Genomic DNA, 15,154 nt, shown 5'->3' on the forward strand with positions numbered 1-15,154 from the left:
TACTTTAACAAAACTAGTAAACCTCGAAATCCATTCAGTTGAACTTCTATAAGAACCCGAAGTCAGCATAGAATGAGTGGTACTCAAAGAACTAGAGCTATACCCAAGGGAACTAACAACTGATGCACTTTTCACTCAAATAAGTGTTCAGTTCATCCATTACTTCCCCATTACCAATATTAACAAAACTAGTAACCCCTGAAATTCATTCAGTTGAACTTATATAAGAACCCGAACTCAACATAGAATGAGTGGTACTCAAAGAACTAGAGCTATACTCAAGAGAACTAGCAGCTGATGCATATCTAGCTTTGTACTATTTTTACTATACTTTGACAATTACTATGCACTATTTGGATATCTAGACACAAGAAGTAGCATCATCTACATAAATAATGGAAAAGTAATACTCAACCAACCTAAGTTTGAACCTAGGATCAAAGATACATGCAACAAACAATATTTCACTCATGTCATGCCAATACTTATCGAACTTTTCAATCATTTTTTGCGCCATGATTTTAAATTCATCATATCTAGAAGTCGAAACCCACTCACTTAGGCGCAATCTGATATCACGCACATGGAGAAATAGATTATATGTGGATAGCTAGTACTAGAAAATAATGTTGGCAATCATTAAAACATTTCAAATCGTTTTCTAAGGCACTAGCCAATTGCCAATCATACTTACTAGGCAAACACTTATACTTTCCATCAATGTTCTTCAATGGACAAAAAACATTCTTATAATGTAATGCATAACATATCATGAGATAAGTAGAATTCCACCTAGTTGGACAGTCTTGCACTAGTTTTCTACCAGAAGTAATGTCTAATTTACTTGCATTCTCATCAAATGTTGATTTCCTTTTAGTTGATCCTAACAAAAAAATAACTCTCACGAATGTTTGTAGTCAGATCACCAATCACACTTAAACCATCCTTTACAATAAAATTCATAATGTGGGCACAACAACGAACATGAAACTTTTGTCCACCCAAAATGAGATCATTTTTATCTTGTACCAACAACATAAAATCAATCATACGATCATTAGTAGCAACATTGTCAACAATTATAGAGGGTAACTTGCGCTCAATGTTGAACTCCAATAACGAACCCATCAGCTTATCACAAAGCACTTGGCCTGTGTGAGAACCATGCACTTCCAAAAAGCTAATAAAAAAAACATAAATTGATGGTGGATTGCTAATTAAAAAAACAGATTGATCATTAATAATAAAAAAATCAGTTTGATCATTAATAATTAAAAATATGAAATTGATCATTAATAATTAAACAAAACATAAAAGTAACAATTTTATCTCAAAAGTATGTGTCGTAATGCCCAAGCATCATCAATAAAGTGTGCAATGATTGCCATATATACATTTGTTTGAATTTTTTGCAATCCATATATCAGCTGTAATGGCAATTTTACCTTAAGTTTGCTCCAACACAGTGACACACTAATATATTTGGCCCTTTCACACTCATACATGTCTAAAATCTCATTCTTGATAGTATTTTGAGACACTAGCTTCCATAATTAATTTAGAGAAGACATAACATCATTTGGCCCCTCTACAATACTCAAAGGGTACTCGTGCATGACAATAGCACGTGGCATTTTTCTCCTCGTAACATCAGGATCAAAATGATCTACCATGATCTTCCCTTTTTAACTAGCAACTTTCTTTGCCGGTGGAAACTCTCAATTTAAAAAAAAAACAATGCCTCTCTACAATATTTTGGGTTAATTTGAACCAAAATTTTTTGTACAAACCTCTCAACTGCGAATTAAAATGAAATAAGAAACCTCTAACTTATATCATGATCTCATGTCTTAATTTATTTCTTTTTTAATTTTATTTTTTGCAAAATGATCAGCAATCAAATTGTTTACCATCTACTACCCTATTTAAGATATTCTAACCAAATTGGTGCTCTTCGAATGAGTATGCAAAATATAATTATTTTTGTTTGTGCTTCAGTGCTATGTGACTAAAAATGAAATTAAAAAAAAAAAACATTAATGAAAACACACAAAATGTAAAATTAACTCAAATAAATGAAAACAAATCAATTTGAAACAATTAAATAAAGAAAGAAAAATAGAAAAAGCAAAATCCTTGCAGTAGGAGAATCGACAAGCACAAAAGTGTTGGTCGGTGACGACAAACGGTGGCAGCTGACCGACTATTAATGACGACGACAACTGACGAGTTGTTAGGATTTCTTTTAGGGGAACAAAGATCGATTCGATCTAAGGGAATAGGTATTAGAATTTCTAATTTACAAATTTAAAATATTAGATAATATTTTTTTAATTTTCTACGACAGTTAGAGGACCTGACAAAATCCCCAAATCCAAACCTAAATTTTTTTTGAGGCTTAGACCCGTACCCAAAAGAGACCGGAATTTATTTTCAATTTTTTCTGGGGCCCCGTACTCACCCCAAAATAATCGGAGCCCCGTGGGTATTGCTGCCAACACAGACTAAACCGAAAAATTCTCAAAAATAACCTCCTACAATTTTTGTATTGGTATTAATTAATTTAATTGGTCAAATCTTTTAAGTTTAAAATTAAAAAAAAAATTAAGGATAATATATCCTTGACATGAGTTGGGGGACTTTTGGATGTTGTTTTGGATACTAGTTAAAGTAATATCCGAAAACTAACTTGTGTACAATAAATTTGTCTCTAAAACTCCTTTAAAAAATATTTATTTAATCAAGAGTTGTATTGGCCTTTTGGATTTTTCTGTAACGGCCTTTTGGTTTTGGGAATTGAGTACACAACTTTCATTTACAGAGTTGACAACGTAGTTATAATTGACTCCATTTTTTTATTAAATGCCACTTCACAATTAGCCTTTTTTTTTTTCAAATTACCAGTAGAATCAAGTTATTTGAAAGGGCTAAACTCTTCTCCACAACTATTTTTTTTTAAAAAGTAGATTCATTATTAAAAATTTTAAATTTTAAAAGTTTAAAATTACATTTCAATAATAATTTTCTCTCTCTCTTACAATTGCTACTTTACATTTATCCGAACTACCAAAATCTTAGTGAACTAAATCGAATATCTATGACACTCATTTGTATTGTCTAGAGACCAAATTTTTTTTTGGTGCAATGCACTTAGCTTGCTGCCTTTTTTATTTTTTTTCGAAGAATGTGAGTAATGTTACCATCACTTCCAATTTGGTTAATGGTAATGAGCTCGTTGCCATCACCCATAGCTTATCTAAGCAATGGGTGCCATCGCTACTTGATCGACAATATCCATCGCCTAAAATGTAGCTATAGAAAATATGGGCGATGGACTTGATCACCTGGGAGTTGACTTGTCTCCCGAACGATGACGTTTATAGCCAGGGAGATAGCATCGATCACCTATAATCTCTGTCATTAAATTTTGAGCAATAGATATTGTCATCAGACGAAGGCACCCATCACCCATGGGTGACAAAGTCCATCGCAAGGGCAATAAACCATTTTGTTAAGCCCATCGCCTAGGGTTGCCTAGGCAACAGCCAAATCCATCCATTTAAATTTCCATCTCACGTTTGATCAACTAAGCAAAATGGGCAATGGTAGCCCTCACCCATCCCATTTTGCTTACAAGTTGTCTTGATTACTAATATTTATAGATAATTATTAAGCGAATTTAATGGAATAGCAGCAAGTTAAAAAAAAAAAAAAAACTCATAGGCAATTTATCAAACATATATTATACCTCGAAATTTGTGAACAACTGCTACTAATTTACAATCTTATTACAAATCTAATAATCTACTATTATAAAAAATCTATCAATAAACCTAACTAAAAGAAATTAAAAACAAAATGCCTTTAGTAGGATATATAAATGTTAGCTGTTGACACTGCCAGTTCATAAGCCATTGTCACTCACTCACTTGCCGTCGAAGGAAGCTCTGCACTAAGGATTGAGTCGTCAAAAATGCCAGCCACCGTTAAAGGAAGTCCTGTTGATTGGTTTCGTGTGATAGCTAATAAGGGTTTGGGACGATGTGGGTGATAAGGAATTAATATGAATGGTTTGTTTTAATGGTGTGTTTACTTCATAGATTGGGAAATCGGAATTTAGATTGAAATCACTGACAACATTTACTTCACAAAATAAGAGCGAGAATTGTATTCAGGATTGTAGAACCCACGCTAATTTCGAAATTAGTTTCATTAATTTCATTTTCAAGGAATTTTTAAGAAGGGAGTTGAAATCAAATTCCTCATTGATTTCATTTTCAAGGAATTTCCATGAAGAGAGTTGGGAATCAAATTCCGATTCTTACCTCTATTAAATTTTTATAATCACCAAATTAACCTCAATCAAGTTCTATCATTTTTACATTTTTGTCCCTATAGAATTTATGAAAATGTGGTGATATAATCACAAACTTTTGTACAAACTTTATATTATTTGTAAATAGGTCCTTTAATAATAATAATTTAAAATAATAAATTTTAAGAACAATAATATTAATATAATAATAATTATTATTATTATTAATATTAATAATTAATATTAATAATTATATCTTGGTCGTCGTCATCATCATTTGTATTAGTAGTAATAGTAGTACTAGTATTAATTTTATATTTATTATTAATAAAATTTATTAATTTTATTGGTTTAATAAATATTAATGTCATTATCATCATCATCATCATCAGTTTTATTATTATTTTTATTTTTATTCTTCTTATTGTTATTATTATAATATATACAAATAATATTAGGTACAACAATTAATAAAGAATATTTTAGTAGATTGTAACAATTTATTCTAATTATAAGATAAAATAAATACATCGACAGAAATGCAATACAGTCTAATTTTGATTCTTATAACTCCAATAAATAACTTATTCTAATTTTAATTCCGGTTCAATCCAATTCTCGTTTAATAAATGTACTGTAACAGTAATTTAGTCTAAAATGGGTGTGCATTAGTTGAAAAATGGCTAAATTGATAAGATTCCCAAAAAAAATTTATCTCCTAAGCACATACATCATTATTCCTTAAACTTAATTTAATAAATTGTTTGTCAATGTTCGAAAATCTTTGTAAGTTTCGAATTTCTACATAAATTCTCTTGTGGCTTGAGAGATTCGTTCACCTTTTGTTCTCAAATTTTAATTATTTTTAGATTTCTCAAAAATTCTTCTCTTCGTTTAAAAAAAGAATAAAAATCTCAGAAGGTTTACACTGCAAGAAAGAATCTGAATATCTTTTATTCTCACACCGACAATACATCAAAAGCAAATCAATCCCACGCAAATAAATAGCCACATAACATTATTGAAAAAGAATACAAAAATTGGAAGAAAAAAAAAAGGTAATGGTACAAAATACAAATATATACAACTCAACGGCCAGCCCAGTCAAAGAATCGAGGCCACAGACAGGACACAATTTCTTCTCTCTCTTTTTTACCCCTACTTATAATTACAAAATTACCCAGAAACATCCCACTACTAGGTGCTACATATTAACAAATATGTCCACAATAATAATAATAATTAATTATAAATTTGAAAGTAACAGATTAAAAAAGAAATAACAAAGTAATGCAAAAATAAATAATCATCACACAACGAGATCGTCACCAAAGATGTAGAGAATTCTTTCAACGGCCCAATTAGGTTCATTCTTGGGCCAATTGTTCAAGCTCTTGGACTGCAAATAAGTCAACAAAGGGGCCCTACAAAGAGGACAAGTCTTGTGATGATCATAATCGACCCAACGATCAATGCACTCTCTGTGGAACACGTGGCAGCAGTTTCTAAGCTCCCGCACGAGATCATCCTCCTCCATGTGATTCAAGCACACGGCACACGTGTCAGGAACCCACGGCATCCTGACCTTGATGTCCCCAAAGGAGGCCAAAACAAGCCTCTCTTTAATCATCTGCGAAGAGATTGAGCACGTTGATGAAGAAGGCGGCTGCTGCTGCTGTTGTTGTTGTTGTTGTTGTGATGATGAAGACGACGATGGAGAAGAAGAGTTACGGTTTCGGAATCTGATGATGCAAAATAGAACCCATCTGAGGAGAGCAATTACGACGGCGGCTCTGTATAAGAATTGGCTTGTGATTAAGGTTGGATCGTCTTCGAAGAAACCCATTTGAGCTTTTGAAGGAAGAAACAAGAGAGGGGCAACAGTGGAAAGGAAATACAGAGAGAACAAGAAGGAAAGGAAAGGGGGAAGATCAGAGGAGCATCTGGTGTGTATATAAAGGCGAAAGTGGAGAGTAGAGAGGCTTTTTTTTATATATATTAATTAATTTCTCTATATTTTATTGATTTTGGGATTTGGGAATAAAAGTTGTGGGAACTGTAACGAGGTAGTGATGATGTCATTTTCGTGGGCATTCGTGTAAGTCACAGCTGGGATGGACGGTGCTGGTTATCACACAAGTGTTGTTTTTTTTTTCTTTTTAATTTTACTATTAATAATCTGCGTAAACTATTGGTTTCTTTGATGAGTTTTTTATATATATATATATATATATATATAATTATAAATTTATTTTGTATTAATATAACATGATAAAATTAGTTGAATTAAATATTATTTAATTTATATAATTTATTTTTATTATTTTATATTTTTATAATTAATATCACGTCAATTTATATAAAATAAATTTATATAAAAATATATGACTGTATTATTATTCATATATATATATTTTTTTTCTTTTTTTATTTGGTCCTAAAGGAACTGGAAGATCAAAAGACTAAAAGAGCATGTGGGTTAAAGTAAAGGGGACCGTATTAGGGAGACCAGTAGTTGTTCCTTTACGTCAAAATTCAGTTTATCATTAAAACCATGGTGCTTACGTACTTTAAAAAAAGAAAAAACTATGTCGGATAATCAATTTTTTATATGTGTGTTATTTTCTTCAAAATTCAGTTTATTATTATGTGTGTTATTTTCTTCATAAATTTTAGGATAATCAATTTTTTATTACTCGTAATAATTTTTTTTCATTTACTTTAACACTTCAAAAAATAAAAAATAAAAAGTTGCTATTAGCACTGTTGATCTTTTTTCCTCCTTTTTTTTTTTAAAGAGAGATAGGGGGCATCACAAAAGAGCAAATTTCTAGTCTTACCCTACTTGATCATTAAAGCTAGAAAATTTCAAGAGTCTATATCGCGACACTTACCAACATTTGATTATGACATGAATTTTACAAATTTCATGACTTGAAGCCCTAAAATTAAGAGAGAGAAGAAAAGAAAAATCTCATAATGGTAATCTCTTAGCAACTCAACACATTTTTCTAACAAACCAATTCCTATAATTTGATTTGATTCCATATGAAGATCTGTCAGTGATGAATCAACCAGTTTCTGTACATTGCATCATCGCATTGATCCCCATTTTGTAGGACACGTCGCATACTTTGTTCACGTGCCCTATTCTAAAGTATTCACACCCAGCCGACCATGGACGGCTGTTAAATGCTCAAGCTGTACTCACAAAATGTTGAGCCCAAAAAGGAGAAAAATAATGAAAAATAATAAAAAAGAAGAAGAGTAACCCCATTTCAGATTCATCATCACCATCATTTCATAAAAAAATATTTTATTCCCCTTCAAGATTTGTTAGGTGGAACAGAAAGAAAAGCAACAAAGGAGTCATTCCCGTTTTCCGTGCGTCCCTTTTCTACCATACGTTTGATTTCCACCATCCGAGTCAGATCCCACCAATTCACCAAATCACCTTTACTTTTCAACCAAGAAAAATGGAAAAATCACATAACACGGCTGTGATTTTTTTGTCACTTGTAAAGATTTTGGTACCTAAAAGTGGTATTGAAATTGGAGACGCATAAGAAACCATTTTGTTTTGGATTTTATGAGGGAATCCAGTCCGCATTACAAGTGCCCAATGACATAATGACAGGCAATTATTAATGTTTAGTTAGTTCTTAATAAAATATTTGAAACGTCATAACCAAAGTTTAATCATTGCTAGAATTAATAACCACATCACTCAAGTAATAAAAAGTCCTAAACTAAAATTAACCATTATATTACCCCCTTATTTAAATATTTCCATAAAGTTTATACCATAGCGGACGCAAAACTTTCTTTCATCTCAGTATTTGACCAGTATTTGACCACTTGCAATATTGATGAAAGGAAACAATAAACGTGAGGAATTTAAACGATCTTATCCATTAGCAACATCACATACACGTATGAACATTGAAAATATGTCACAAGTATCAAATAAAAAAGAAAAAGGTGCTCAGAAATTCGACATGTGGTGCATCAGCTATATTTAAAGCTTAAGAATGAGTAAAAGGTGTCTGTTGTAAAAACCTTCGGCAAAACGCCCACAAAAATTCTTCACATACAATCCATAGAAATGTGTAAGATAAGGGTCAGCAATCTTATCTGTATATACAAGCCAGGCGACTGCATAAGTCAATCACAAAATTATTCCATACACCTAATAGAACCGTGTCCATATGCATAAATATTCGCATCTTCGCAGCACAAAAGTTGAAAACTTTTATTACCTTGGAAGGGGATTCTAATTGGCACTCCATGAATAGCAGCATGTCGTATGGCAGACAAGCTCTGGCAGCACTTGGTTGAAGTGATGTCAAGAGTGAAACTTAAAACTTGCACAAGTCTTTTGCTCTCAGACAGATGTGGTGCTGCCGACATTGTTTTTATCATCTTCCATCTTTTGTCGCATTTTGTACTGTAAAGTAACGGGTGCACAGTCCAAAGGTGATTCCCCTGTACGAGATAATTGGTTAGTGAAACCAAGAAAATTGTGCAACTGTTTGCTGCCTACAAACTTACAGAGAATAATCTACTCCACCAAACCAGAATTGTGAATAAGAGAGTAAGTATCCACTACAGTTTCCTACATCATGGCATGATATACAGCATTATCGAAGGTGAGACCTTACTGAAGTAAAAAATTAGATAAATATACCATCAGTCCTCATCAAGTAATTTGATTGGGCCACCAAAAGAGTTCTTAACTACACCTTGAACTTTCAATAAATTTAAGAGCACATTTTCTATTTTGCTTCATCGCATGATCCAAGGATATATTGAAACATTTTCTGATAATTGTCCTCAGTCATGCCTTGAATATCTTTACTGTTTACCTACTCCTGTCAATAAGACAAACATCACAAGGGTGGGGCATATGATGAATTACCTTGTGCATTCTTGCAGTCCATATTTGCTCCACTTTCCATAAGGATGAAGGCTATATCAGTTCTGTTAAAGAGTGCTGCCTGCATTACTGATGATTAGCATCACACAACTTTAAAGTAAAAGAAAATAGAAATCATACAAACAATCCCCCGCATGAGTGCGCGCACACATGCTTGTGAAGCATATTGTGTGTGCAAACACACACACACACACACACACACGCACACACACACAGAGGAGGACGAGGGGAAAGAGAGAGAGAGCAGTACAAGATGGAGCAAAGACATCCCTTGCTTGTCACAAAAGTTTGCATCCACACCCTGTCAACACCAGTTTTTTAAGTTCATCTATCTTCATGCTTCTTTTGAGATACAATTTTTCTCACTCAATTCAAATGAAATGAAGAATACCTCACTCAGAAGCTTCTTGACTGCAGCGGCGTCTCCATTCTTTATAGCATCTCTTAACCCCTAAGCACGGCAAATGTTAATACAATAACATGCATGAAAAGAATAGCCACCTATCAGAATACTTCACTAAAGTTGAATCTTTTAAGAACAATCTAGTTTATACCTCTCCATTAACTTCATATTCCATCCGAGGTTTATCCGTAGCACCGTTTGTCACTTGACCAGGATTAAAAATAGAGCTGAAAATTTTGTAAGAAGTGATCAACCACTTAAACATGCAACATGGTATTAGCGAGAAAAACTTAACTTCAACTTCATTCCACCAGCATACAATTTAAAAACAACATAAGAAACTGAATCAATATTGAGTATTCATATGTGTAACAACAACAGAGAAAGTACATTGGAAGTGGACAGAGAAATGAGGGCAAGAAGAGTAGAAAAGACAACGAGTATCGAAGAAGATAGTGGCTTAACCCATTTAAGACAAATCACTGGATATCCAAGTAGGAACGTTCGTACACTATTTGAAGACAAACTTCTGACCAGCGGAGGGAATCCTTGTCCCAAAATAGAAAGGACATTAGCAAGTTTAACTGGGGAGTTTCAGCTAAGAAACAGTGGGAGGGAATGGTGATGGGAAAAAGGATTTATTCAATCCTTGGACAAAAAAAAAGTTCAAACAATATTACATTCCTTCGCTTAAGAGCTACAATTGAGAAAATATGTCAGAAACAAGAGAGCAAAATATAACTGTCAAATTGGCATTTATAGGCTCTCTGTAATTTAAAGCCCATGATATTAACATTTAACAGAAACTGGCTTTTGCGGAACAGAACCAAAATTGTTAAAAGGTTATGCATACTAATGGTGTGAGAAACATGAATCCATAATGCATCATACTGACAATGAGAAAAAGCATCATCAAAATAACCATTTCTGCTGGCATGATGAAATCATCAGGACTCTACTTAGATACATTACATCATGGCAGACCAATAGTAGACTAGTAGTATGGATCAGAAAGAGTTGGAGTTTCATAATCTGAACTGCTGAACTTGACTGCTAACGCATATTAAAAACTACTCATTGAGATATATAAAATACTGCAACTCATTAAACATGTCATGAAGAACATACATGGAATATCAAAAGTGAAAAATCACATACCTAAAATTGCTGTTTGAGGTGGAACCTCTATTCCTTGCTGTGTTTTCTGTCTTTTTTGGCTTTGGATTTGACTGACCGGCAGAGGTACTACTGCTTTTCATCTGGAAAATTTAGTATAGCAAAAAAATTATAACTTATTACAAAGCCACCAATCTGCAAAGCATAAGGTTATAGACAATGACCCAAGAATACGTTTCAGCTCTAACATGCCCCACAAGCAAGCATGAATCTAATTGCCAGCTTGTCATGTGGATCAAGCACAAATACAAACAAAAAAGTACAGGGGATTAAATAAATGGTCCATTGCTCAAGCTAGATCTTATACCTTATTGAGAAACCACTAATCCCAAAACTCAAGCTTAGAGGCAAGTAGTATAAAAGCTCTAACAAAGCTAAGTAGATAATTCAAACCTGTGGGGGACGTGTTTCAGTGGATGCAGCTGGAGCAGGAGCTTCACAAATGCACAAAGGCATCCCACATTTGCACTCTAAAACACTGGAGACAGGGTGACGCTTCACAACTGATTCCACTTTGGGATCCTTATCTGAATCAATGTCTAATCTAGAGAATGTATCTGTTACAGAATTAACTCCATCTGAAGAGACCTGAAGATTATCCTTCCCAGTCCTGTGCCAAAAGGAAATCCATGTGCAGATAGTACAGCAGTTGGTAAATATAAATCAGAACTACACGAAAGCAAGAAGAAAAAGCATTCTAGATCTCAATGACACTAGGCAGCAAAAAGGTAGAAAATGACCAAACAAGAGAGTAGAAAACAAAATGGCTAATGTAGCTTAAAAATGAAAATTCACTTCTGAAATAAGCACAAGATATAACTTAAGTGACAAACCAACGAAAAAACCAAAAAAAAAAAGAAGTAGCTTAGCTATCTCTTAAATGAGCATATTTTCCAAGGTAATAATCACCAGAGAGGTGTCACCGTCAACAACAATTTTGTTCTTCCATGCTCCTAAACTTGTGACCAAACCTTATTGTCCAATGTGGGAGAAAAAGCTCTATCATAGATAAGAAGTCATGAATCCTACGCTACATGACGAATACAAAAGAAAATGATCCAGCAAGATTAGAGAACAACTTCAAAATAGCCTTATGGGAAAACCTTCAATTTATGATCTTTGAGATCTTGTTACAACCAAAAATTACTTCCTACATATCCCTAGTTCTCCCTGACTAACAAAAAGCAAACAAAATTACCCAAATCCTTAAAGAGGTTAAGAAGATGATCATCTCTTTTGGTGGAGGCTGCATAAATAAAGGAGAGATCCATATACATAGCTTGAATTCATCAAATGAGTAAGAAGAAGCAAACACCAAAAGGTTTCATTTTATCCACAACAAAACCTACATAAATATGACCCTTGATTTTAGGCATGTTTCACCATTTGGGACTGTAATGCTTTAGCTTGACTTTGAAAGCACAACAGATAAAATGGTTGTAAACACCCATTTTTACTTGGTAACTGATATTAGCTACACTTATACTTGACAGCTTGTGCTTCCATCCCATGACACTGTGAATTAATGTCACAACACCTCAATCCCAAATATAGCATTTATTCCACGAAAAGTACCTTGATGTCCTTAAGGATACATGTGTAGTTTCCACAATAACCCATGTAAAAGCAGATAAAGTACAAAAGAGAAGCAAAATGGTTATCCTGGTCAAACTGATCCCAGCTTCTTAAACAACTCTGCAACCATTTAGGGAAATGGGCAATAGAAGAAGTTCTAGAGTTGGTAATTCGGTAAACCCCAAATAATTGTGATAATTCAAATAGACAGCGTTTAAAATTGGGAGAGGAAGATTTCAAGGGCAAGAAATGCAACTCCAAGTTCGAGTAATATGATATATGCAATAAGATGTGCCAACCTTTTTAAATATATGTCAACATTCATAAAACGAATTAAGGTTCCTCATATCCCTCTACACTCCACTGTTGAATCATTCTACAAAAACTTAGTTCCATCATCCACCAATTCAAGCACATCATCAGAAGCTTCTCCACACAACAAGTGTCCTTGATAACTTACTATCCCTCTCGATAATTTGCTATCCTTCCAAGTAACATATTGTAAAAATAGACTACTATTGCTTCAAGTATACTAAAGGAAGGAAGAATTCAAAGCTATAAGTAGAAATTTAACTTCAAAACCTTAGGATCGAACACTGATCATATATATATATATATATATATATATATATATATTTTAAAATTCAATGCACAAGAAAACCAATTTGAAATCTAACAGCAAGTCGATGAAGTTAAATCATAAGTGATTTACCGAGAGGAACTATTGAAACAATCAGCGCAAACTCTCACGTTAGTGTGAATTCCAAATTGCGGTAAAGTCTATATGATCACAGAAAAATAGAACAAATAATCCATTAATTTCAACTATAAAAGGGAATATATAATTCAATCCCAAAGATTAATTACGAAATAAAAGAATAAAAAAATAAAAGACTCAAACCATTTGATCTGATGAATGTTCATGGCATAATGTTCTCCCACAACATCGGCAATGATGCTGCAATAAATTGGACCGAATGTGACTAAATAATCTAAGATTTTGTAAATCATGATGAGTCATTTCTTAAAGATCGTTCAAATTGAATAGTAAAATAATAATAATAATAATAATAGAGGGTACCCGACGCCTGAAAGTGTTGAAGCTGCATTTGCAGACGTCACAACGAGTTGCTTCCTGAAAAGCCGGAGGCTCTATTGACATCTCTGATCTCTCTCACTCTCTCCGTCACAGATTCGTTATTTCAGTTTATTAAGTTGTCAGTTTCGATTTATTGCATCTGTTTATTTTTTTTGTATTCCAAAGTCTTATCTGGGAGGATGGATCTTATTACTGACATCGGTATGGAATCGGGTGGCCCGCAGACCCAGTCGACGTTTACGAGTTTTTTAATTTTTTAGCTTTTTTTTTTTTTACTATTTAAATTATTGGGAAGTAATAATGAGGTGGAAGTACTATTGATGACAGTAAAGTCCGGGCTCAACCCTATAACTGAAATAAAGAACTCGAGGCCTAAAGAGGTCCAGTCTTTTGAGATTCGATTCGGGTCAGGATCGGATTTAGAAAACGCCTGAACCTGATCAGTAACAAGTTTTACTATTACACTATTCTACTTGGCTTCTACTTGGCTTGAGAGCTAGCTCATTGAGTCTTGTCATGCAAAATTCTTGTGCTGAAATGAAATTCCAGATTAGCTGATATCAAAGGCTATCTAGTAGGCCAAGATTTTTTTCTTTTATTTTGATAATTAAATAATTTAAATTAAAAAAAATGAACTACAAATCAATGTTCCAAAATTCTTTACTGTTGCGGTGATTATTATCAACCACATCGAAAGAAACATATAGGCACATGACATTCACATACTAAAAAAAGTAATGTAGAGCGTGTGAGACATACATAAATTAAAATAAGCAAGAAAGCTTTTAATATATATTTGACCATTTGTAAATCAATTGCGTAAGGGTCAAACTAAATGGAATAAGTCTTCGCATCAATGCCTTTGACCCTTTCCATAAACATAAAACTTACGAATAGGCTGAAGCTGAAACTAATACAAAGAATGATGTCGCCAAATAAATAAAAGTATTTTCTTTCTTTCTTTCCATAAATATCAAAGATTAGTTGGTTGGTTGGTTGATTTTGGTGGTTGGTGCGCTAGCGATGGCCTGGCTGTTGTGGTGTGAGTTGCTGCCGTCAGTGGCTATGCTCAATGAGGGTTGCTACGGCTAGGTTTGTGGTGGCAACTTGGAGTTGGAGCAGCGGCTTGATGACTTCTTTATGTGTGAGATAGTGAGCCGTGTTTGGGTCTTTTTTTTTTTGTGTTTTGAGAGAGTGAAATGTGTACGTGTGTAAGTGTGTTATGCGTGTGTGTCACTTTTGTTTTTTTTTTTCAAGAGTTTAGGTGAGGGCAGATAAGGCCCAAATCATGAACCAAATTTGATGGGGCTTTAAATTTAAAACTTGAACTTGATTTTTTACTCTCAAATTTGAGTCGAAGTCCGAAAATTTTATATCGGATCAATTAGACCAAAAATTGAGTCTTTTTTTTTTTTTTTTGCAATTCATAGGTGGAACAAATATTATATCATAATATTTTTGTACTAAAGAATAAAAAAAAATATTACATTTAACTGCTCTTTTGCTAGTTGACCTATAAATACTAATTTTGTCATATTTTATGCAAAAAAGACACATAAATTCTAATAAAACTTAATAGTTTTCACTGTTGTATCACAAGTCCAAAAAATCAATAAAAAGTTTGCATTTACACACAAAAAAAGAAGGAAA

At 33.3% G+C, this 15,154-nt stretch overlaps 2 protein-coding genes across 3 annotated transcripts; both read right to left on the reverse strand.

Moving 5' to 3' along the window:
• Positions 1–5,312: 5,312 nt before the first annotated feature.
• LOC18055599 (RING-H2 finger protein ATL39) lies at positions 5,313–6,406 on the reverse strand. The gene has a single exon (XM_006452867.2). It carries the CDS (start codon positions 6,159–6,161, stop codon positions 5,625–5,627), a length of 537 nt encoding a protein of 178 aa, XP_006452930.1. The 5' UTR covers positions 6,162–6,406; the 3' UTR covers positions 5,313–5,624.
• A 1,908-nt stretch (positions 6,407–8,314) lies between these two features.
• Positions 8,315–13,751, reverse strand: LOC18055600 (hepatocyte growth factor-regulated tyrosine kinase substrate). 2 transcript variants are annotated; one of them, XM_006452868.2, is made up of 10 exons: positions 13,487–13,751; positions 13,307–13,363; positions 13,118–13,185; positions 11,224–11,440; positions 10,813–10,913; positions 9,806–9,881; positions 9,643–9,702; positions 9,502–9,552; positions 9,234–9,312; positions 8,315–8,800 (listed from the first exon to the last, which is right to left on the reverse strand). In XM_006452868.2, the coding sequence occupies exons 1-10, from the start codon at positions 13,565–13,567 to the stop codon at positions 8,700–8,702; spliced, it is 891 nt and encodes a 296-aa protein (XP_006452931.1). In that variant the 5' UTR covers positions 13,568–13,751; the 3' UTR covers positions 8,315–8,699. The 2 variants fall into 2 exon arrangements, with proteins under 2 accessions (XP_006452931.1, XP_024033218.1); XM_024177450.1 differs by lacking the exon at positions 9,502–9,552.
• Between the last annotated feature and the right edge of the window lie 1,403 nt (positions 13,752–15,154).

Source organism: Citrus clementina, unplaced genomic scaffold (assembly GCF_000493195.1).
Source record: "Citrus clementina cultivar Clemenules unplaced genomic scaffold, Citrus_clementina_v1.0 scaffold_1, whole genome shotgun sequence".
Lineage (NCBI taxonomy): Eukaryota > Viridiplantae > Streptophyta > Magnoliopsida > Sapindales > Rutaceae > Citrus > Citrus x clementina.